Source organism: Ambystoma mexicanum, chromosome 7p (genome assembly GCF_040938575.1).
Source record: "Ambystoma mexicanum isolate Mex_15411 chromosome 7p, UKY_AmexF1_1, whole genome shotgun sequence".
Lineage (NCBI taxonomy): Eukaryota > Metazoa > Chordata > Amphibia > Caudata > Ambystomatidae > Ambystoma > Ambystoma mexicanum.
The window spans coordinates 704,597,032-704,622,436 of record NC_090939.1 but is presented as its reverse complement, the minus strand read 5'-3'; the positions used below and the strand labels follow the sequence as shown (position 1 = coordinate 704,622,436).

The window sequence follows — 25,405 nt, the reverse complement described above, 5'->3', positions numbered from 1 at the left end:
TTGGTTACCTGCGGTACTAATGGCCTTCATATGCGATCCGGCCCGCCGGATCAGGTGTTATCCGCCCGGGCCCTCTTTAAAGGCTCTCTCTCTGCTCTAGCTTTTAACTCGGGCCCCCGGACGATAACACCTGATCTTATAATCACAAAATGCTCTTTCCACCCTTTCTCCAAGGAAAGGCACAAAACTTCTAAATCAAACCACAATGCTCAATTCCATGGAGCAATATTATGCAAATGTAATCAAACCTATTTCTATTTCTTCCCAAACAAATCAGAAGCTTTATTCAATGTAGCAATCTTGTGCCTCAAAATAATGTAAACAATTCATGAATTGTTTCAATTGTGAAAAGCACAAAGCCACCAGGACACAAATTGCACATTAGTCAGTCAAGCAAAACCCAATGCATTTCAAAGCATGAACCAAACATAACTTAAGGTGAGGCTTAGGTTTAGAGCCTGCACCCCCTTAATCCCTGCCATGCTATCAGCATCAGCAGCATCCTTGGTCTATGGGCCAGCAGACTATTTATAAAGTTTCTCAATTGGAATTCTCCCTTTCTCCATAGTATAATGCTAAACAATATTGGTTGCTTACACCCCTAAGCCTTCTGCAAAATTGTCAGTAGCAGCTCCAAGCCGAATTATCAGTAACGGCACCAAGAGACTTTATCTGTTTAACATGCACTGAACGTCCTTAACGCAAGGCCCCAATTTCACAAGGTGTTTTTCTTAGCGTCCATGTGAGTTGATGTCTATTCTTAATAGAAAATGGAGTGGATTTGGTTATACTGCATCTATGCCTATATGTTTGAGAAATGCACCATGTGCCCCAGTCAGTAATAATACAAGCAACCCCTTGAATAGGCAGGCTAGGAGGGGCCCATGTCTAAATGTAAAATGTTTCCATACTAGAGCATAGGCCACTACGGGAGTAAGGAATCTCTACTCAATAAGGCTATTCATTGGCTGAGGCACACCAAGAGATGCAAATCTATTATAAGAGAGGATTTCATTCAGTGTTTTTGCTGACAAATGCCAACAGGTGATGATGACTACATCAAGCTGTAAGTGGTCAGCAACCATCTGGCAGAGGGGCTGATGTCTATAGAACTGAGAACATAACCCCCCACCAGGCTTGAGGATTATATTAAAAGCATCTCCCCCAACCTTCCTTGTTGCCACCCTTTTGGCCTAAGCCCCGCCCACCTGGTGCCTTCTGGGTGGCCACTCTTTTGGCCTTAGCCTAGCCCACCTGGTGCCTTCCTGGTTGCCGCTCTTTTGGCCTAAGCCCCGCTCACCTGACCTATGCCCCGGCCACCTGGTGCCTTCATGGTTGCTGCTCTTTTTCCCTACTTAAGCAGCCCTCCAGCCTCTTTTCCTTTGCAGATGGGGAGCAGGTGCAAGTGGATGTGGGTCACCTGGCCTAAGTCCTGCCCTCCTGGTGCCGTCCTGGTTGCCGCTCTTTTGGCCTAAGCCCTGCCCACTTGGTGCCTTCCTGGTTGCTGCTCTTTTGGCCCAAGCCCCACCCACCTAGGCCTTCCTGGTTGCCGCACTTTTTCCTTACATAAGCAACCCTCCAGCCTCTTTACCTTTGCAGATGGGGAGCAGGTGCAAGTGTATCTGGGTCACCTGGCCTAAGCCCCGCCCACCTGGTGCCTTCCTGGTTGCCACTCTTTTGGCCTAAGCCCGCCCACCTTCTTAGCCCTGCCTCTTCCTTTTGCTCTTAAGTCTTAGATCAAGGGCGTCTCTCGCCCTGGGTCCTTCTGGTCCGAAGGGCAGACGAAGAAAAGGGCAATTCCTGTTTGGGCCTGTTCGGACCAGGGGGACCCAGGGCCCGAACCCCTGCCCAGATAGCAGGTAAGCATGCACTAACATGTGTTTACTTCCTCTGTCCCCACAGGCTATCCTTACCTCTGGTCCCCTGTGATGTTCCGTTGTGGCCCCCTTTCTCGCATACAGGAGTTGCCTGTTTTGCTTGAATCATCTACCCTGCTTAACCTCCCCCATCCTACATCCTACCTCTGCAGGAGTCTGTCCTAATACATTCTGGTTTCACCATCACCGTCTTGTGGCCAATGCTTGGATTTGACTTTTATGGACTCCATTGACTCACAGTGCGTCATCATCTCTCAACTCCCATGCTAAACTTCCCCTGCATCTTCTACTCATGGTGACCCTGAATCGTGCTGTTCCCATTTTCATCTTGAATCCTAGCTTGTATTTGCTGTTCTCTCTCAACATTATGCGTTACTACTGACTTCTGCAAATGTATTTGCTATTCCCTCTTGCTTCCCCACTTGTTCACTGCTCATTCTTTTCTCTCCTCCTCTCCCTTTTTCCCTTTTCCTATCTTCTCTCCTTGTCCCCTTACTTTCTTCTATGCACTTTCTATATCAGAATTGTCCTTGACCAAGTATGATAGCAACCTTGTTTGTCTCCCCCTCCACTACTTGTTTTCCTTCCCACTCTCCCCCTCCCTTCCTTATCTATGTCTTAGCTCTTGCACTATCTGAAATGTCGCCAGGCAGAGTACGATAGTTAATTTCACATTCTTACTGTTCATGGCCTGTAAGAATGTCATTGTATTTTCCCTTGTTCCCTCCCTTCCATTGAAGCGCTTAGGAACACATTGTGTATAGGCGCTATATAAATAAACTATCATATCATATATCAGTGAATTTAGCTTGTGGTGAAGTCAAGGTTCAATCTCAAGGAGTGGAGCTCAATGAGGGTCTGGAAGGAGTGGATTGACTAAACACTCTTGCAGCCCAAGTGGACATTCTACCCCCGCCAATTACTGAAGAGAGTCCTGGTTGCAACAGTTGTAAAGTCTTATCTTGCAACATTGCTGGCATTGATAAACATCTGGTCGACTTCAGCTTGCAGGAGCTTATCCAAGGTTCTGAAATAATCTGCATACAAGAGACATGGGCAGTGGAGGAGTTCATGATTCAGGGCTACAGTGTGTTTTCTATTCCTGCGGTTAAAGGCATTACAGGCAGGCCCAAGGGTGGTCTCCTGATTTGGGTGGCCTCAGGCCTAAATTGGATTGTCAAAGATATTTATACTGGTAGCCCCAATTTGCAAAAACCTGTTGCCACTACCCCGATGCTGAGTCACGTATTCACATATTCAATATTTAGAACAGACCGGGTGGAAAGACGCCTAACAAGCAATTACTTTTGATGCAGGAAATAACCCACAGGTTGTATGCTCACTCAAATGTCCAGTCCTTTTTATTTGTACTGGGCGATTTGAATGTGCAATTTGAGCTGCTTTATGATATTGATGAGTTATGGGATGAACAAGATCATGCTTGAGGAATCCTATTCCAGTTGGCTACACATCCCCAGAGAACCTATCCACTGGTCATTGAAGTTGCACGTATTGTATTCAGCTTAAATTTGAGAGCCTGCAATGGCAAGTTCAAATCTGATCAACCTGCCATGAATACTTTTTGTGATCATAATGGCCATTCGAGAACTGATTATATCTGTTTTAGTCCTATAGAATGGTCTTTGGTTGAACATGTTGCTGTTCTCCAGCATAACGCGAGTGATCACAAGCCTCTCACATGTCTTTTAGAGTGTTAGGTTGGGGATGTAGCACCCACAGAAGTGATCTGCGTATTGGGCCATACCACGCAAAATGTGAAATGGGTGGATGTGGTGAAGAATAATTGCAGGCCTGACATCTGTGGTCTAATACTGGATGATATTGAAGCCATTTATGGTACCCTTGTATGCAATTAATTGATTTTGAGACACTATGAGGCCATGACACTAGGTCTCAAATCTGTTTTCACCAAACCTGTTAGTACCATTAAAAAGAGGGCCCACAAGCGCGGGAGCTGGTTTGATGATCTTGCGAGGATAGTTCAAGGGCAATGCGCTCACCATGGAAGCAAGACAACGCGGAGCAACACAAGTTTGATCCCAGGTTCGCGCTTAGAAACCTCTTGGTATTAAGTGTGTTATAAATAACCAATTGTAATTACAATGATGAATGTAGAGTGGTGAACAATAGTCTTTTATTATGTAAGGAAGGTCAATCTGTTCAGGAAGTGAGGCTACGCACTCTTAGAACCTCCTATAAAGCATTGATTAAGGGGAAAAAGCCTCCTATAATCAGGACAGATGGGATGCTCTGACATCTTCTTGCAAGGAGGGCGAATTTCGTCTTTTCTGGAGGATGGTAGCAGGGAAAGACCAATATGCTTCAAATACCCTCCAGTGTAGTATACCATATTCATCATGGCAGAAGCATTTTGGGGAGTTATACTCTGACTTAGTTGATCTGCCATCTGTTGTGGGGCTGAAAACAATAAATTCCACTGAGATGTTAAACCCAATCGAGATAACAGTGAAAGAGGTTGAAGCGGCCATTGAGGCTCTGAAGGGTGGCAATGTCCCAGGCCCAGTAGACCTTTATAGGGTGGAAGCTCAGATTTGAGCTCCAGTTCTTTCTTGTGTATTTAATGCAGCTGTTTCAATGAGAACTGTTCCCCAATCCTGGTGCTCAGAAGAAATAATCCCTTTATTTAAGAGGGGTGATAGGGACCACCCTGGGAACTATCACCCAATATCACTTCTTGATGGGGCTGGACAATGATTTGCCAAAGTCTTATAGGAATGCTTGCAGGAATGGGATGAGTCAGCTGAGATTGTCAGTCACTTACAGGCAAAGTTTCAAAAGAAAACTAGTACTGCAGATCAGAGTTTTTCATCTAAAGCTAATTCTCAAAAAATACACAGCCTTTAATAGGCCAAGGGTCGATGGAGTTTTACTAGATCTTAAAACTGCATTTGTCTGTGTTCCGATGGAATTCCTGTGGCGAGTACCAGTCAAGAAAAAGATCCCCTTAGACTTACTGACCTCAATTCAGTCTTTGTATGGGTCCAACAAAGCATCCATTAGACAGGGCCTTGGGTGCAAGCTAACTGAGCCAATCAAAGGAATCAGGCAGGGGTGCGCATTGGCGCCTCTGCTGTTCAGCTTGTATATTAATGAGGTGTGAAGGCATCATGAGTCAGACACAGGCAACAGGTTCAAGTTTTCTTAACAAAGTTTATTTAACTTTGAAGGCAGGGTGGATGAATGTCTAACTTGCCCTATACTAAGGTGGGATTTCCCTAGTGGAATAGTCTGCGTCAGGAAGTCCAAAGTAAAACTTCTGTCTGTGTCCAAAACCTGTACTTGCTCTCACAACTAACTGCATACATTGTGCAGGGATCTCCGCATCAAAAGGGAATAGTGTCTAAAGTAAAGTTCAGAGCTCCTTCCAGCTCCTTGACTTATAATCGGCTCCCCTTCCCCAAGGTCAAAGTAGTTAATCAAATACAGGGGTTCCCTTCCCCAAGTTGAAATCTTACAGCTTTTAAAACAACACTTGACTTAAATAGCACCACAAGGTCTTTGCACAACACAAGCTTCTTTAATGGTGCTTTCAGCAGCTTTTCCATTTAGGGGCACCCAATATAGGCACAGTTGTCAAACCATGCAGTCAACCCATTACACGTCACACAACCGGTATCCTTCTTTGACTGCTTTTCCTTTGACACCAGTCCACTGTTTCTCCTCAGCAGTGAGGTTTGCCTCAGCCACATGTATCACATTCTCCAGACACTATATTGTGGCTTGTTTAGCCGCCTTGCACTTGTTACACCTCCTTATGTTTCCTTGGCTCTTGCCAATGCTTGTTTCCTTATAATATACAGTTTTTGGCACCTTCTGGGCTATGGCACCTTGGATTTTTTGATATCCTGCATAATACTTGTTGTGCTCTCTTGGCTTTGCTAACACTTGTTGCAGTAAATACAGTTCATTATTTCAATGAAGTTCCTTTCAATAAAGTTCAAAATCTTTCTTTCACTCCTTTCAAGATGCCAGAGTGTTTCCAACATGCTTTCAATTCGTTCAGCATTTAAAATGCCTTGCTTTCATTTCAAGCAGCATTCACAATACTTGTCATCTGCTTTAATTTGTGTTTGGTATTCAAAATGCCTTGCTTTCATTTAATTTCTATCACTGCCTCCCAGCCCACTGTTCCCCATTTCCGATTTCACTTACCGGTCGGTCTTATGGCTCTTCATGAGGTTTTCTGGTGCCACAGGTTCCTGTTTCTCTGTGCGGTCGCTCGCGTCTTCTCTCGGTGGTCTTCTTGTGGCTCGCACACACCGAGCAATGCTTCCACGGTAAAGCGGGATACATACGACTGCTTCCCTCGGTTCTGCCAGCCTCCTTCTCATGACTTACCACCGGCCTCCAGCTTCTTGTGCCACCGCTTCCCGCTGCATACACTCTGCACTGCTTCACAGGTCTCCAGTGCTCTTCCTGCCATGCCACCACCACAGAGAGTTCTCCCTGCACACTGCTGACTGTGCTCCCGCAGCTGACTCCATTTGTTCAGGGCTTCCAGCTTTTAAAGCTCCTGTCTCCATTTTCATTACAAAAAGGACTAGATCTCTCACCAGCAAAGCGGTAGTCCCAGTACCATACTGATGCAATTTGGGGAACACTTTAGGGGAATCACAGGAAAAAGCCTGACAAAAGCCTATAAAAGGGAAATAGGGGATACCATGTCTCACCTAAGGATGTCCTCTCCCCACTCCCCAAGTCTCCTCCACCCGGGTGATCCTCCATCGCATATCCACTCCCAGGGTCGGGATCCAAAAGCAATGGCTTTCCCTGGCCACCTGAGAAGAAGATACCAGGGGGAAATAAGTGAGTATGCCCTCAGGTTCTGCAAAGAGGTCACTGAAGAGATGGAGGTGTCTAACTTGGACCCCCGCCAAACTGAGAAAATGCACTTTCTCTGGCCTTTTTTTTGCAGACGATGCCGTCCTGCTGGGGATGTCCCCAATGGGGCTCAAATTTACCCTGGCAACATTTCTGAGAAAGTGTGTGGACCTGAGGCTTATATTGAACAAAGAGAAGACCAAATCAATGGGCTTCAGATATAGATTGGCTAGGCTGGTTAAATTGGCCATAGATGTTGAATGAACCAAATTCGAGCAAATCACTAGTTATGACTACCTCAGGATTAGGGATTCTTTTAACAGGCTATGGACAAACTTAAGCAGTAGAGGCGACCGTAACACTTGAGTAGTACAGTGGTGCTATTAGATGGTTTTACCACACTCATACCAGTGGAGCTATTAATCCATTTGCAGAAGAATATTCCTACATGCCAAGCAAACGAAGCTAGGTGGGCCAGTCCAGTCCGTCATCTCGGCCCTATGCGTCACATTGGTGGAGACCGCAGCTGTCCAGTTCCGGTTGACACCTCTGTGGGAGCTAGGTGAGCGTAACAGTCCCTCTCGTGGTTGAAACACATTGTAAAATGGTTGACGAGGTTGAACCAAGGCCACTTTTTGCTAAACTCGAAAGTCCTGAGTAGAGAGGCAAAGGGGCTCATCCAACAGACGACTGTTGAGTTCTCCAGGTGCTTCATGGTTGTAGACTCTGAAAAACAACTCTCTACCAGTATGAGGTACCTCAAAAACAAGGCCAATTTGGTTTGAAGTTTATTTGGATATTTTGAGCCCATGCCTTACACAAAGACTTTTTATTGAGCTCTTTATCAATGCACTGAAATTGGGCTTGTTTACCAAGGTCTGGCAGGGGAACCTTGGGGCAGCTTGCCCAATATGTGGAGCAAAGTAGGAGCCCCTTAGCCATTTTCTGCTTTTATGTATGGGGTACGACGACCTCAGCGTGAAATATCTAGTTCCATTGTTCGAGCAGATCAGCATCTGGCCAGTTGAGTTGGCCATGGCTTTCTGCCAAGATACCGGCAATCCAGCGGTGGTTTTCACAGTTACTAAGTATGTACATAGAGCGTGGCTGAGAAGATGCAAAAAGATCAGTGCTCTGGCCCTCACCACTGGATGACCGGTTTTGACGTAGTCAAGGGTTTGCATATTCGGAATTGAGACCCAACAACTGTACTCCACTGAACTACCCTTTAACCTTTGTTTATTATAAACATGTTTTAACAGGCGCTATTGGGTTTTAATTGCTTGTTATGCCAGGTTGTTATACCAAGATAGTTGAGGAGATATATACGTGTAGAGAATCTGGCCTTTATTGCTGGTTGACTCGCTCTGACATGGAAATATACTTGTAAACTGGGCGTTGAGACTATATAATTGCACTGTATTGCACAACACTTTATTCTTTTTTTGTATGCCAAGAAATATTTAAATAGGCTTCAATATGCTTTAGTTGTTTGTTATGTGAAGTTATTAGTATGAGTTTTATTAATAGAAAATTCATATGTAATTGTATGTACTGGAATGCTATCACCACTATGTGTGAATCTTGTACTACTTTTTACCAAACAGAAGTTTTAAGATATTGATCCACGTTTTTAATTCTTTTTTAGAACAGTATGTTACTTATTAATGTGTTGTTTTTCATTTAAATTATGATGCCTAACTATTGTACTGAAATGAATTACATAAACTGTGTTTGCACATTTCGGTTTTAAATTGTGCTTATAAATTGCATTGCCTTTTGTCTAATTGTATGAATTGTATGAATTAGCAAGCTTTTATGGTTTTTTGCCAAAATAAAGCTACCTTGACTGACTGACTATATGCTTGCATAGATATGAATGTATAAGACTATTCAATACTACATTACATGTGTAAGCATATTTGCATGTATGCATGCATGATAGGATGAAGCTGCTAAGCGTGGCTATGCTGAATGGTTACAGAAATTAATTAAGGAATAAATAATAATGTTAACTCAAAAACACACTTCTCACTATGTGTTTGTGACATTACTACTAAAGCTCCTTTGCTATGTAGCTGTTTTTCACTACAATGCTAATATATGCCTCTAGGAGCCCATTTGAGCACTAAAGTGCTTTGAGTGGTGTTCAAAATTGCAGTTGCTGGGTTAAGTATTGCAGTCTGGACTGCTCTTAAGTATGTATCACACTAATACCCTTTCTACCTATACTTAACCATTTGTGTATCCCCTTCAAGGCACTATATTCTACTCAGTACTATAAAGCCCATGCTAAAATAGTTCTTCTGATTCCAAGATGGCTGCCAGTGAGTGAGGACATGCTGTCCTCGGCTACGCTCCTGGATGAAGTAGCAAGCCTGCCATTTGTAGTTGGAGGCGGGCTGGGCAGCAATAAAAAGACCTCAAAATGAAGCGGTGTAGTGGCAGACCCACGACAGTGTTCACCCCCCCCACCCCCAATGAGTGCAAGGAGGATCCAGCCGGACAACGGAGACAGGTGTTACCCACATGTGGAGCTGTGCAAGGAAAATCCAGCAGGACAACGAAGAAAGGGTGTTACCCACACGTGGAGCTGACAGTTAGGACTGACCTCAGAGAAGAGCTGTGGGAGCCGGGAGGAGAAATGGGAACATGGCTGTGATCTTGACCATGGATGTTGTGAAATAAGGAGGAAAACAGAGTTTATTGAAATATTGGAGCGCACAGGGAACAAGAAGCCCGTTTAGGCAAGCGACTAGCAGGTTTAACCTCGTCAACCATTGTTTAAAGTGTTAATCTAACAGAGGAGACTCTATACCATTGGGACTGCCCCAGATTGGCATCTTATGACCAAATAGTAACTGGCGGAGGTGCAGGCATTTTAAGGGGCATATGGCCCTGCTAATACGGTAAAGGAGACACTGGGGAATAAGAAGGTAGAAAAAAGGAACAGAGGTGCAAACACACACTGGCATATAAGAACTGTGGCTTGGATTGCTTATAGCCTGAGACAATGCAAAGGGTGACCCAGTGATACCACATAAAGGTGATACAACTTGGCAGAATCCCATACGCCATAACAAATACAAAGGGTGTCCCTTAAAACTACAGCTGGGGCCGAAATTGGGGAAAGAGTGAGGAACTTTGGTGCATAGGAAACACTGAGAGAATGAAGTGCATAAAAGATAGACTTGCAGAACTATAAGACGTTACGTAACAGGGTAGTGATCTATAGCTGGGGGAAAGCATGCCCTTGGTGAAGCGAAGAGCAGCTGAGGAGGCTAAGGAAAGCATATAAAACATAAGTGGGGAACCATATCCAAAATGCCAAAACCTAAAGATAAGGGCACCCAGGCCAGAAGGAGGTAACCGCAAGCAGAGGAGGAAGGTCAACTGGAGCGGTGCTGGAAGCAAAGTGGTGAGACTCCACGGGGAACAAAATGAAAGACTCTGTGGAAGAGAAAGGGGATATCCCAGAGACTGGGGAAATGGCATTTAGTAAGGAAGACCTTAAAGAATGCCTTAGCAAAATGGAAAGAAGAATCACAAACAACTTTCAGCAACAGTTTACTTCACTACGAGAAGATCTGAAAAACTTTCTGACAGATGTTTAGGGCGAAATGAAAGAATTGGGCAAAAGAGTGGATGTTACTGAGCAGGGCCATGCCAAGATGGCAAATGAGGTACGGAAGAATAGTAAACTGTTAGAACAGCTAGCGAGAGTCTCACATAATTTCCAACTACAGGCAGAGGACTTGGAGAACCACTCAAGGAGGTCTAACACCCGAGTAAAAGGCTAAGCAAGACTATATTTGACACAGATTTGAAGTGTACGATTCAGCAATGCTTTAGAAATGTACTGACGGAAGTACAACAGGAAGACATTGGAATCGACCGGGTCCACAGAGTGGGTCCAAGGAGAAGAGAACGGATGCTAGACCTGGAGATGTTTTGGTTGCAGTAACTTCATATGGATTAAAAGACAACATTTTGCAGGCAGCCAGAACAGAAGGGAATATCACAGTGAACGGGACACAAGTTCAACTGTATCAAGACTTGCCATTAGTAAAGCGAAGGCATATGGGTCATGAAACAGATTCCATATAAGTGGATGTTTCAGTTTGTACTTCTTGTCACCCTGTAGGGGATAAAACATTGCATAACGTCATGTGTGGAAGGTCTGACATCGCTCAATATGGAGGAAGAAGAGGGGCAAGGAGAGAAATGAACGAGGCCCTCCTCCCAAGGTGGGATGCAACAATGGGACTGGTCTGTTACTTGTAAAGATGGGTGATCGAGGGGTTGATTTGAAAGGTCCACTGGGGCGAGGACTAGGGAGAGGTGGGAGGGGCGTGGGAAAGGTGTCTCTTAGAAGTGAAGAGGGGCATGAAAATAGAGAGGGAGGTGGGTAAATAACGTGGGCTGGATACTGGAATCTGCCAGGATTGGAGGACTGGTGGAGGATGTCTTGGACTATAAGGGAGGTGATAGGATACTTAGCAGAGGGGGTGACTTCAGGTAATTTTCTGGGCCCTAGCCTTGGGGATATTCCCCGAGGGCATCATAAGATTTTAGGGATGGTCCTGGGATGGTTTGCTGGGGGGGGTTAGTTCGGGATGGTGGGGGGGCAGGGAGCAAAGGGATCAGAGGAAGTGAGGAAAAGGCAACTATCAATACAGGGGAATAACCTAATCTTGGCAATGAATAATTCACATATGTTCGGTGTTCAAGGTCATATTATAAAATGTTAGGGGTTAAATTCCCCAGTAAATTGAAAAAAGCTGGAAGCTTTAATTAAAAAGGAAAAGGTGGATGTCATCATGTTACAGTAGAAACATATTAAGAAGGCAGATAAATGTGTTGGGGAAATTGCGGCCGTTTTCCCAAATGTATCAGTCCAATGCAGTGGGGAAGACCTTGGGGGTCATGATAGGATTCATGGATACATTAAGGGCTATAGTAGTGCGGTCCATGGTGGATACAGAGGGGAGATACCTTTTTCTATTGGTGCAATCGGCATAGAAAACGAATCACCTTGGCAACAGTGTATGCACCTAACACAGGGCAGGTAGGATTCTTGCGGGAGGTAGTAAATAGACTGGAGGATTTTGCAAAAGGGGAAATAATACTCACAGGTGATTTTGATTTGGCATGGGACCCTACGGTAGATAGAAGTGGAGGTGCTGGGAAGGGAACAGCGCTATCCACATGGGCGTTAAAGAAAAGCTTTGAAAATGTAATATTGTGAGATGTGTGGCAGACTAAAAGAGGAGATGAATGGGGGTGCATGTGTTTCTAGCATATACACCAGTGCATGTCCAGAATCGATTATGAGTGGGCAACAGCTGACTTAATGGGGGAGGCAAAGGAGATAGATCTGGGGTCTATATCACTGTTGGATCATGCCCCCCTGATATTACTGGTAAGGGATATGGGTCTGTGCATTGGACTATGGGCTTGGTCGTTTCCAGGTGAATTGCTGAATGATGTAGTGATGGTAGAGGAGGTAAGAGATAAAATAGAAGGGTATTTTTCTGTTAAAAGCAATCAATCGCTCTTGCCTGAAGGGACCTGGGACACCTTTAAGGCAATAATTCAGGGAGAACTTATTGCATTGCAAGCCCAGTGGGAAAAACAGAGGGTAAAAATGGAAGGGAACCTTGAGGCTCAACTGCGAGATACCCAGCTGGCTATAGTGAATCACTGAACAAGGGCTCTGTGTAAAAGACTGAAGGAATTGCATAGCCAGAAGGATATGTTGCAGACTTGAAGGGCAGATAAATCCCTGCTGATGACTAAACAAAGATATTATGTGCACTCCAACAGAGCAGATAAACTATTGGCCTGACAGCTGACAGCATTAGAGGCACTTAAGATGATCCAGCGAATGTCGCAGCCAGATGGATCGAAAATAATTGACTTGGAGGCCATTACTGATAATTCTGGCCAATTTTATGAATTAGTACATGCGTCGAACCACCCGGACTCGTGGGAGATACATCGCTATTTGGTGGATATAACTCTGCCAAAGATAAAGGCTGAGGAGCAGGAAGAACTAGATGGGGATATTATGGAGGAGGACGTGGTGGCAGCAATAATGGCGCTGCCATTGAATAAAGTGCCAGGACCAGATGGGTTCCCCGCTGCTTTTTATAAAAAAAGTATACTAGGCAGTTGACCTCAAGGTTAGTAGAGTTGTTTAATTCGATAGTGGCAAACGGGAGGGTCACACCGATGATGTCAGAGGCGAAAGTGGTGGTGTTTGGAAAACCAGGGAATGTCCAGATGAAATGCGGGTCATATAGACCCATTGTTTTAATGAATATTGATGCAAAGCTGTACACAGGTATTCTGGCAGTGAGACTATCGCCCCTTCTCCCAGAGTTGATAAATGCAGATCAATCAGGATTTATCACGGGCAGGAAGACCTCTGATAATATTAGGAGGGTGACTCATCCTATAGAGAACGTTAATTCCAAACAGATCCCCTCAGTGTTAATGTCATTAGATGTGAAAAGGTGTTTGATCATGTGGAATGATTTTGTTTGTCACTATGGAACAGATTGGAATAGGGACCACGTTTACACGGATGGTGCAGGCAAATTACCAGGCCGCTAAAATACGGCTGGCAATCAATAAACACGTCTCCCCCAATATATAAATAGGTCGGGGAACACGGCAGGGTTGCCCACTACCGCCACTTTTTTATGCAATATATTTGGAACCGTTCTTGCACACAATCAGTTCGAGGTTGACGATATGGGGCATCCCCTTTGGAGGAGAGGAGCATAAGATTGTGGCCTTTGCAGATAATACTGACACACCCCGAAGAATCAATTCTAGCATTGCTGGGGGAATTGACAGATATAGAGTGGGTTGCGGGCCTCAAAGTTAATATGGGGAAATCAGAACTCCTAGAATTGGGACTATCTCCACTACAGAAGGAGGTAATTCCCTCCTACCTCTGTTTATTATGGCAGATAGCTGTATTAAATACTTGGGGGTTAACATAACAAAAATGGTTTCACAGAAGTTTGATATGAATTACCCACAACTACCACGGAAGGTAAAAGAAGATTTAAAGAAATTGACCCAACTCCAAATATCATGGTTAGGAAGGGTGGCTACTATTAAGATGGTGACTCTCCCGAGACTTCTTTATAAGTTCCAGGCTCTTTGGATAAATCTACTTAAGCAGCTTATATGTGCATACAGGAGCTTATACACTTTGGGAACGTACGCTGCATTTGAATTCTTGTGACGAAAATAAACATTTTACCATTCCAATTGGGCATTACACTGAGGACGACTGCCTTGAAAATAACGATTGTCGAAACACATGTCGGCTGACATTATGTAGAATAAAGATAGCGTCAATATCACTTCCATTTAAAAATCATATGGATTACAACTCTTTATTCATTTGGACTGATATTAGGGCACAAGTGCGACTCGCCTGTTACACTCTAACTACTGTTTTATAATCTGTAGGTGCTGATGGGTGCACCCACTTTGTGACATCGGAGATGCAGCTCGGCCCATCTTCACTTGTTTGAAGTGGGTATACCGCACATCCCTTGGTCCTTTACCCATACCTTAATTCTCGGTTTTCCACTTTACAAAGTAAACTCACCAAACAGCTGAAGTTGAAAAATTAGCATTATTGTCTTATTCCCAGACTTATTATGCCCATAACACAAGGAAATTAATATTAAACCAGTTGTCTGAAATACTGTGATTATGTTTTTGAGCCGACAGGATTTTTGAGCCATCTGATGGAACGCACATGTTTTTGACGCAAAGTGACGGTCATGTCAGCGTTGCACATAAAAAAAGTGCATCTGACAGATGTGCCAGAAACATGAGCATGAGTTGGGAACAGGCGTAGGGGGGATACACAAATAATGACAAGGCCATTTCTGACCCTGATATGCTTTTTCTTTAAGTGTGACAGCCTCTGTTTAAACAATGGATTTCACACTTGCATTTCCATCCCCCAAACTTGGATGGAAATGCCCCCCCCACCCACCGTGTTTCATAGAGACGGGCCACTTAAGGGTCCATCTCTGTGAAATACACTGCCTGCAACCACGTGATTGATGCGAACCAGTGATACATTAGTGTCAGGAGTGCTGTCAGTACACTAACATCTGCAAGGGGGCCGGTCAGCGCATCTTTGAGCTACTCACCAGCACTTCCCAACCTCTGCTGTTGATCTTTGCTTTGGCAGTGCGTTGCGAGTGGTGAGTGGGGTTCTACTGTATTGATTTTCCAGTGGCTGAGTTGTTCCTACTGTGCCTGCAGAGCTCTATACGCCCACAACACCCTGGCATTCCCAAGCTGTGCCTACTAGCACTGGCTCATCCTCTCCCTCTAAGGACTGCATGTCTGGGTCCTCTTCTTCGGCAACTCCATCCTGCTTTGCAGCATCTGTGATGGAAATGGAGAATCATGTGTCAAAATGCTTCGCCCAACTGCTAGTTGTATACATCTGCATCTGGTATATGTTGTCACTGCTCATGGTAAACATTACCTACTCTGAGGCAGTGGTATTTCAAGCCCCTGAAGCAGTGGGTATAAATAATTGCCACTTTGCATCACGTTTTCCTTTGTAAAGGTGGCCTGTAACACTTCCATTTCAATGCACTGTTGGAATTACAGTCCATGTGGTATGTAATGTTTTATGATTGTACCTTTGGCGTTGGAATGTCCATGGGTACATGTCAACATGGACAGATTGACATTAACAGCATGTACCTTGCACATTGCATGTCAACAGACAACACATTCACACATGGAGAGATCCCCTTAATGTTGGGCCTTTCACTTGAGGTTGTTTGGCAGGGTCCAGTCTACCGACGCCCTTCATCACTATCGTCTACAGAATGCCAGCTACTTGTTCCTCCAACGGCACGAGTGGGATTTTACTCAATGGGCCTCTTCATGTTGCATTTGCATGGCAATGGAGGTCTGCCACCTCCTCTTTGGTACGCCTCTTCATACCTCCACCCACTTCTTTATTTCTTTAACGATGCATACCGCTAATCTTATGGCATTCTCATTTTGGGTGAATTCCTTCCATAAGTCATTTCTTTCCAAGTCTGCTGGTATCCTGGTGGAAAATCTGCCAGGATACTGGCAAACGTACCTACCGTTTCCGCCACCTGCTATCCCGGCAATACTGGGATTTTACAGGCGGCCAAACTACAAGTATATACCCATTCTAGGGAGTCACGTAGGACTCCATGGGAAGATTTGCTGGTATTTTCGGCCCAGTAAATACCGGCTGTTTTATGCAGGTGGGGGCCTGAGTTGGCTGGAGGTAAGTCAGGTTACCCCCACCAGAATACTTGTACTCTGACGCTCCGGTGAAGTGCTGGTATATGTAAATATCAGCACTTTTTTACCGGACGGCAGGGTCATAATGAGGCCCACGTTCCTTCTCATTCTCCTCCTCCCTTCTACCATTTTTACTGGATGTTAGGCAGTTGTTTCCCAGTTTTTCTGTGTTTTTCAGGTTAGTTGCATGCTTGTTTGATGCATCTGACATGATGCACACTTTTTTTATGCAACATCCTGCGTGTTGGTAGATTTACGCTTCTTTTGAGTGCACCTGGAAGTTTCGCCATCATCTGCATTCGATGCACCTCTATTTGCTCAAATTTGTTGTGGAATGTTTTGTGCATTGCTGCACTAGGTGCATTTTTTGGCGATGTTGATGTGTGTACTTGCAGCAATGAGATGCACGAAGGTGCTGGCAGAACTCTGCGTCATTGTGCATGTCTTTGAGATGCACCGTGTTGTAGAGAGTATGGCTCAACATTGTTACATAGCTACTGTGGGCTAGTGAAATACCTGTTCAAATTAACTAGGGTGGAATCACCAAAGGTGTTTGATGACTTGACAAACTTTGAAGGACCAACAAAGTGATTTGGAGATCCACGGAATACGTTTCCCCTGTTCTATCTACGAGAACCACAATCAAGATATTTGAGAAAGAAATGAATGTAATGAATTTCAAAGCCGATGATTTGCATGTTTTTAGTATTCTGAGAATCTGGCTGAATTTGACTATTCTGATTTTGGACAAGACAATCTCTACTTAATAAAAACAAAAACCTGGTTTGTTTTTCAAGCTCAATGTGTACCTGTGTGAACAACATAAACAAAGCGTTTTATTACTTTGTCCCAAAAAATCGTAAATCTTCAACTTTCTCTATATATTTTCACTTTGTGCTTAAATACGTGCATATATGTTGGCCAGAATGAAATCCACCAGGTGAGTTTATGACATGTCTGTGTATAGTACCTGCAAATTTGCTTTGCCATCCAAAGGGGGTTAACATGCTGCAAGTGGTAGCGTTTTCTACGGAGTCTCAGGAATTGTGATGATTGACTGTGCTCTTATGCTGTATTTCAGAACTGGAGTGTGGAGAGAATGTTTAGGGAAGCAGAGGCTTTCTTCGTCTCTGTCGGTCTCTTCAAAATGAACGACGGCTTCTGGAAAGACTCCATGCTAAAGGAGCCCAAGGACGGGAGACAGGTTGTTTGCCATCCCACCGCCTGGGACATGGGAAAGAATGATTTCAGGTATTTAACGACTTCCTCTTCTGACCTTTACATGAAAACTGTTCGGTGGTAGGCACTGTAGGCTGCAGGTGGGGTATGGAACAGCCCACTACCCGAATGTCTGAAAATGGATTTCGCCCCTGAACCAATTATCTGTCTTTAATTTAAAGATTGAAGTTCCACCTTGTTTTTGTATTTGCATTGCAATTCTTTTAAGTTTGAAGATATATGTTAGAAAATGTTTGTTTTTCTGGGTTAATTTGATTGATTTGTTAATTCTATGACTGAAGAGCTTTTCTCTCTGCTGTCCTCCTGTCTCCCATTGTCCTGTCGTCCCTCCTTTTTTCGTACTCATGTTCCCCACCTAGAATTGATGCATTTATTTGTACAATTTGTTTCCGCCACGTCACCTGGAGCACCCCTTTCGCTCTGTCAAACATTCCTCCTCCTTTCTACAAAGCAATGGTTCCTTCTGCCTTTTTAAAAAAAGTGATCGATTTAATATTAATATTAACAGTTGAGTACACACCCTGTTTCCCCCTGTGTAGGGTGCCCAGCTTAAAAAAATTGTTTTGCAGGACAAATTAGACGTGGTAGTGCATCAGAAGTGGCCCGCAGTGTGCGCAGTACCCTATATTGTCATTCGCGCTTACCCTCTCATCCACTTATTTGGTCACATTAGTGGTAGATGGCATTTTAACACATGCACAGCACAAAAAGTAACAAAACTGTAGGACCATTATACACGTAGGATACTCATATTTTACAGCACTGTCCAGGCCCTGTGGGGCAAAAGAAATGCAAATGTCCTAATTGGCATATGGCTTGATACCAAAATAAGTGACTTCACAAAAAGGGCACTGCAAGAAGCAGCATAAGTATTTGCTACTTAGAAGCACAATGGAAACTGACATTTACAAGACGTTTCCATGAGTATGTTGAGTTTTAATTAACTTTGTGGTGTGAAATACATGATTGACACTATTATTATTACATAAAAAGCAACTCTATATTCATTGAACCATGTGTAAAAGCAAGGAAATATCGAAGCTGAGTACCACAAAAGGAAATACACCAAACACGGGCTATAAAGATTCACAGATCCTTAATACTGCGCAGTTACAAAGAAACACAGATCTGATACAGATAGCTATCTGGCTCTCGACACCCCGCAATGAGTAGCAGCCCATCAGAGTGAAGAGGGAGAGTGCTGGGCATCTAAACATTCACATTTGTGTACATTTCTTACAATATTGTCCAGCCCCTCTACAGGTTAATAATCTGCGTCTAGAGTTTGTGCCGAGTTTACATATAGCTCATACAATAATATGCACATGGATTACTAGGTTTGTGTTTCCAACAAGTTACAATGGCTTTAGCAGTGAGCCTTAGTACATATCCCTTCACAATGTAGTTCTGCCAGTGTCCACGCTCGACATTTACATAACATTGTCCTCAATGTGTATTCGTGGATGAGGCTTGTTAGTGCAGACAATCCTTAGACCACAAGTCATGCTCGGGCAAGGTCTCATTACCTAGTTTAAACAGTCGGCCCTCGGACAGTCTAACCATAAACAGAACTCAAAGGTCAGGAAGGCTTGGTTGCAAGTTAGAAACACAGTACACCATTTTAGAACCGAGAAACACATGAACAGAAATCGAAATGGCAGATGAACCTAAAATGGCGGCGAAGTTCATCTAAAATCGGAACTTTGCAACATGGTTTTCTTTGCAGAGCAACTAGGCTTAGGCCAATATAAATCAGAGGAGGCATAATATGATTTCCCGTTTGACACATGGATGACGACTTTTTTTATAATGGCATATAATAACATACTAATATGTATGGGATGATGTACCCCCACCGTACATCATAAGGATATTCCAAGTTACCAAGGAGTTTTGTGAACAAATAGAGGAATGAAAATGAAGACCAAGTTCCTTTATAAGGCCACGGAACTCCAAGGTGACTTGGAATATCCTGTTCAGTTTTGGCTATAGGTGGCGATGTTAGTGCTTTTTCTAAGCCAAACTATGCGAATTAGGCCTTTAGAAAAGAGATGGCATATGAGGATGGACACATAGCCTGCAGGTGTTTTTGGTTATGTGTCCACCTATTACACCCCCATCTCTATGTGAAACCTATGTTGCTTTTTGCCCATTCCCGCCCATCCTGCCCAAAACCACACCCACGAGGATCTCTTTGAACTGCATTCTTTAATCCTCAAATACCGTCAGTGTGGGTCCATTGGCAGATGTCCTTTCATCTGCAATGATACCTTTCACTTATGCATTCCTTTTTGTTCTCTAATTTATCCCTCCTCTATGTGCCCCGTCTCCCACTCCATTAACTTCCTCAACCACCGAAAATGTCTTCCTCAATGGCCCTAAACAAGCCTTCCCAATGGTCCAAAATGGCTGCCCATTGCTTCTGTATGTCTCATTGAAACATTTCAAGGCACCACAGGGAAAAAAGGTTCAATTCTAAAATATCATTCATTTCACAAAAATATGGATGTGCTGACTATGCTCCTTCCTTTACATGCTTTTATTTACTGGTGATGACGTGTTGTGCTGAACGTAAGCCTGTTATCTTGCTGCATTCGTTTAGTAGTTTTTAACTAATTAAATATGTGTATGTTTAGCCCCTCCCATAACCCAGTGCCCTGCCTCTTCAATATATCTGTTGCTTGAACTCACCGTTTCAAGTTTGCAGCCATCCCGTGGATGGGTCCATTCTAGGAAATGGAAACATGGGTGTAGAGGAGCACTCCTGTTTCAATCTAGTTTGCGTTGAATGCTCAAGGAAATTATACAGTTTCTGAATACAAACTCAGGTGCTAACAGAGACTGATTCTGGGCTACAGAATCCAATCTAAACATATAAAATAAACAGGGTCACTCTACACCGGAGTGACCTATTCTCCGTGCACACTCTTGTGCATGTAACCATGCAAATTAAGACTTCCTTTCAATTTTGATGTACTCGTCAATATTCAAGACTTTTTGTATTAGTTTTTTAATATTTCAAAAATAAAGTGAATTACCAAAACAGAATTTATATCTTACTCGCAATTAATTGAGCATTGCAAATTTGTGTGTACATAACTTCATTACTTACATAAATAAACATTACTTTCAAGGGATTACATTTTCCCAGGGTGATTTGTTACACATGCATACAAAATGCGATGGTAGAATTAGCCACTCAAATTTACATAATTAGTCCACAATTTCCTATTCCCTGTCTTTTACAGATGGGGTAGTCCAAATGTGTGGCTTTGTTTCTTTCAATTTGATTGCCTTGGTGTTGATTTTTAATGCACAACACGTTACAGGCTCTTCTAGCCCTTCATCGGGTGCGACTTGTTCACAAGTTCCAATAAATCAATTTCTGTAATTTAAGTAGAAAAAAGTTCTAGTAAGTGTCATTGTTCACTCAGTGTTTCAGAATACTTATTGCGTGTGTCTCAAAAAATGTTAATTGAAAATACCTCTGACCTTCAGTTTCACTGATACAGAAAATCCAGTGTTCTTCCAAACACCTTCCACACTTGGCCGGTAGATTTTTAATAATTTGTTTTTCGTTAGCATGCAACAAACAGTCTCTTTGTTAGATCTGTTGAGAAAACAATTGGAGATTGTTTTCACTACATATAGACTTTTTTCTGAGGCGTTTTGATGCGGGTTATGCACCGGGATCAGTCGCTTGGGAAAAAGCGCTGGGTCCCAGTGACATAACCCTGATTGTTTACATTTTCTGGAAGAGTAGATGTTAATGTGCATTTGAATCATGTGCTCACCTTCGTCCTAGAGTTCCAGTGCCGTGCGTATTCCCGTTGCTGCACTGGGGTCTCCGTCTGTGTTGAATCCGACCGTTCACTGATCTTTCGCTTGTCTCGTTTTCCTTTTCTCCTACTCCGGCGTCCACCGCTTGATGTTTCCGTGTGTGTGCAGCGTTCCACTCTGACTCCGCGTTCCCGTTCGATTTGGTTGTTATGGTAACAGTTTTGTTAAGGAACTCGATGAGGTGACTTATTGCTCGTATTCCATGGGCGCCATTTTAACATTTCCTTACTGGTTGTGTGAGCCTATTGTGATCTTCAATCTTTCTTCATTTGTTCAGTTGTTATAAAAAACAGCTTAAATCCCAATCAGCATTCATGCCTTTGGGTTGCATCGAATTCAATTTTTCAATCCAGTAAGTTTCCCTTTGCAGCAACATTTTGTTAAGGTTGCCTCCCCTTATTGGGGTTTTCACCTGTTCCAGGATGATGAATCTCATCTGCGCGATGTTGTGTCTCTCTTCTTTAAAATGTTGCGTAACTGGCGATTTGATGGCCCCTGTTCTTATGTTCGACTTATGTTTAGCCCATCTTGTCTTAACTTTTCTCGTTGTCATCCCGACATACTAGATCCCACAGGGGCATCTTATGCCGTACATTACATTTTTCGAGTCGCATGTGGCCGAATGTTGGAGATTTATCTTATATCCCTTGTGGGGATGAGTGATTATGTTGCCTTTGATTAAATTGTTACAATTGTTGCAATTGTGACAAGGAATCGTCCCTTTGTGGTTTTTCTGTGTTTCCCTTGTTACTGAAAAGTCTGCTTTTATTAACTGATCTTTAATCGATCTCCCTTTGTTGTAGGCAAAGAGTGGAGGTTCAGGGAATAGTCTTTTCATTACGGGATCCAATGTAAGAGTTGTTCAGTTTTTTTTAATGATTTTTTTGATCTTCGAACTTTGTTGTGAAAAGGTGGTGACGTATACCAAGTTGTCTTCTTTGTCCTTGGGTTTGTGATCTAGGGCTTCTTTTCTGCTGATTTTACTGACTTTATCTGCACTTGTGGTTATGTTTTCGGCTAGGTAGCCTCTTTTCTAGAATTTTTGTTTCAAGACTTGTGATTTTTTGTTGTATTCACCTTCTTCAGAAATGTTTCTTCTATATCTTAGAAATTGACTGAATGGTATGCTTTCTACTGTTTTTTTCGGGTGAAAACTGCTGGCATGCAGTATGCTGTTTCTGTCTGCTTCTTTCGTGTATATGGTGGTCTCCAGTTTCCCTCTTTTCTTGTATATTTGTACATCTAGAAATTCTATCATTTCTTTGCTTGTTTTTGATGTTAATTTAATCCTTGGTGCCATCTGGTTCAGATGTTGAAAGAAAATTCTGAGTTCTTTGTGTGTGTCTCTCCAAATCCCGAATATGTCCTCTATAAATCTATAGATGCATTTCAGTTGTTGGGTCCATCTTAAATCATTAAAGATGTTGGTTTCTTCCAGGTAGGCCATGTATGTTGTTGCGTAACTGGGGCCATAGCGGCTCCTATTGATGTTCCGGATATTTGTATAAAGTATTTTTCTTCAAACATGAAGAAGTTATTCTGTAATACAATCTTCAGCAATTTAAGAATGAATAGTTTGTCAGCTTTACAATCAGAATCGGGTTTCAGAAGTAGCCATTCCATGGCTTCTAGCCCTCCTTCATGGGTGATATTCGTGTATAGACTTACGACGTCCATAGTAAACAGAATATCTTGCTCTTCATTTATTTCAATTGAATTTAGTTTGTTAAAAAAATCATTAGTGTCTTTTATATAGATTTTGAATTTGCAAGTTAGAGGTTGAATTGCTCGGTCTATGTATTGAGCTAATGGTTCCAACACACTGTTATTAGCTTCAATGATAGGTCTCCCTGGAGGATTGGTCAAGTTCTCGTGCACTTTCGGTAGTATGTATATGATAGGAATGGATGGATGTGCATTCATCAAGAAGTTCTTTGTGCGGTGGCTTATCAGTTCATCATTTTCAGCTTTGTCCAGTATAGTCTTAATTAATTTCTGAACTTTCTCTGTCGGATCTTCGTGAATTTGCAGATAGGTGTCCTCATCTGTTAATTGTCTTTCCACTTCTTCTTGTAATGTTTGGAGTTCATCATCACTAGGGCTCCACCCGTATCTGCCGGTTTAACTATTATTTTCGGATTTTCCCACAATTTTTTTAGAACCTGTTGTTCTCTTTTTGTGAAATTAGTTCTGCATGTTCTTCGGTAGTTAAGTTTTTCCAGATCTTTTAAAACTTGTTTTTGAAACACCTCAATCACTGGATTGTGTATTGGAGGCATAAATGTGCTCTTTGGTTTCATTTCAAGGTATTTGCAGTCCTCTTTGGGTGTTCCCCACTCACAAGTGTCAAAGAAAAATTTCAATTTCATTTTGCGTGTTAATATGAAAGAATCAATGTTTTCTTTTAGAAGAGAACTGTTATGGTAAGGGACAGATGAGATGCCTTCCATTCTAGGAAATCCCATCTCATTCTCAGCATACCTCTGTCAGTTAGCGTGCAGCAGCCTGAAACTAGACAAACTAGGTCTGCTGCACACCCGGTGGTGGCAATTAAATTGCTGTGCGTTATGCATCCTTGTCCCTGAAACAAGAAGGGTGCTTTTTTGAAGTGTAAAACACAGAGATCCGCCTCTGTGAAATACAAACAAAAGGGAGGCTTTTTCATATATGCAAGCTGGCACCTATCAAGGCATTTTACATATTGTGATGCTGAATTTATAGCTGGGATTCAGAAGCACAGGAAATTCCCCAGGTCTTCTTCTTTGAAGCCTTATCTTTGATTAGTACCAGGTGAGGGGGGGTGGCTGCCTCCCAGCCAATGGGGAGGCTCAGAACGCGGGCATTACTTGACAGTAATCCCACCGCCCTGAGCCTCCTCAGGGCTGGCATCCACCATCTCCCCTCGAAGTGGAATGAGACAAGGCTTCCCCTCCCCCCAACCCCATACACAGAATTCACTCCCCACCCTCCCAGCCCCACTTATCTTCTTTTCTGTCAATTTCGGGAACAAACACGCTGGGAACTCTTGTGTCCCCAGCGTGTCCTCTCCTGATCTGCGACAGGCCATCCTGGAAAGGAAGAAAGGACTACACGTAATCCCTTCTTCCTTTCCATGGCGGGCATTTGGTTTTTTTACTTTTTTTTAATGGCCGCCATGGAAAGAGAGAAGAAACTACGTGTAGTTCCTTCTCCCATTTCCATGGCGGCCATTTTTTTTGTTTACTTTTTTCTATTGTTTTCAATGGCCATCATGGAAAGGCAAAACTGACTTTGTTTTCCCTTCCCCGGTGGCCATTTTTTAAACAATCGTCTGAGCATTTCGGAACAGAAAAAAATATGCTTTTAGTACCCCGGTCTTATGGGCCGGGGTACTACTAGCAATAGGCCCCTTACATAGGGAGGGGCATTACCACTTCAGGTAATGGTCCAAGGCCTTTGTTAAGGCCCTCGCGTAGCTCAGGCCTGTAACTATGGGCCCCGGGTCATTACCTGAAGTGGTAATGCCTCCCCTGCTCGGAGCCTATTGTTTAATTATTGGGCTTGGTGTGGCAGGCACAAGTGTGAAATGGAGAGTGCTAATGGCCCCTTTCTCTGACAAGTCACAGCTCACTGGGATGGGGCCATTGACATTCCAAAACCCCTAATTGTGTGTATACTGCACATTAAATGTATGCACCATATAGAGCTGATTTTTCTAGCTCGTATGTGATGTGTCTAATTTGTTGACATGAAAACAATATGGTAATAATGCATACACATTTTAGTCACAAGATGCTTGTCTGAAACAATTCTGTGATATGAAGACAAATAGGTCAATACATGAATGTGTGGTTGCCTTGTGCAGGCATGAAATTTGCAAGCATCAGGGTTTTGTAATTGTTTTTTTGGACTCCTTGATTTCGGGAATAAGGGGTGTTTCAAATGAATATTGAAAACAAGGTAAGGAGGTGTTTTTAAAAAATGGAGACGAGGCTGCACAGTGCATAGCTGCATTAACTCTTTTGTTACCGTAGCCTAGGCTGGTTTGCAATTATGCAACTCTGCCTGTGAACGTTCATCACTGCTAAATTGGAAATACACGAGACTATGAAACATCTCACAGCTGTGCGGTGGGCGAAGTTGCCCCTAGTGCGTCTATTTCAAATACTACAATGAGTGCTGGGTTAATTTAGGGCACTTTTGCCAGTCTGTTCATTCATCTTATTAAGAATTTAGTTGTGCATAGCACTGAACCTGACACTTCTAAG

At 43.2% G+C, this 25,405-nt stretch overlaps 1 protein-coding gene across 1 annotated transcript in view; it reads left to right on the top strand.

Moving 5' to 3' along the window:
* The window catches only part of ACE2 (angiotensin converting enzyme 2), a 475,687-nt gene that overhangs the window by 195,053 nt on the left and 255,229 nt on the right, over positions 1-25,405 (top strand). Inside the window, exon 8 of the mRNA XM_069635599.1 lies at positions 17,161-17,330. Within this exon, the coding sequence (XP_069491700.1) occupies positions 17,161-17,330 (170 nt within the window). The remainder of the gene's footprint in view (positions 1-17,160; positions 17,331-25,405) is intronic.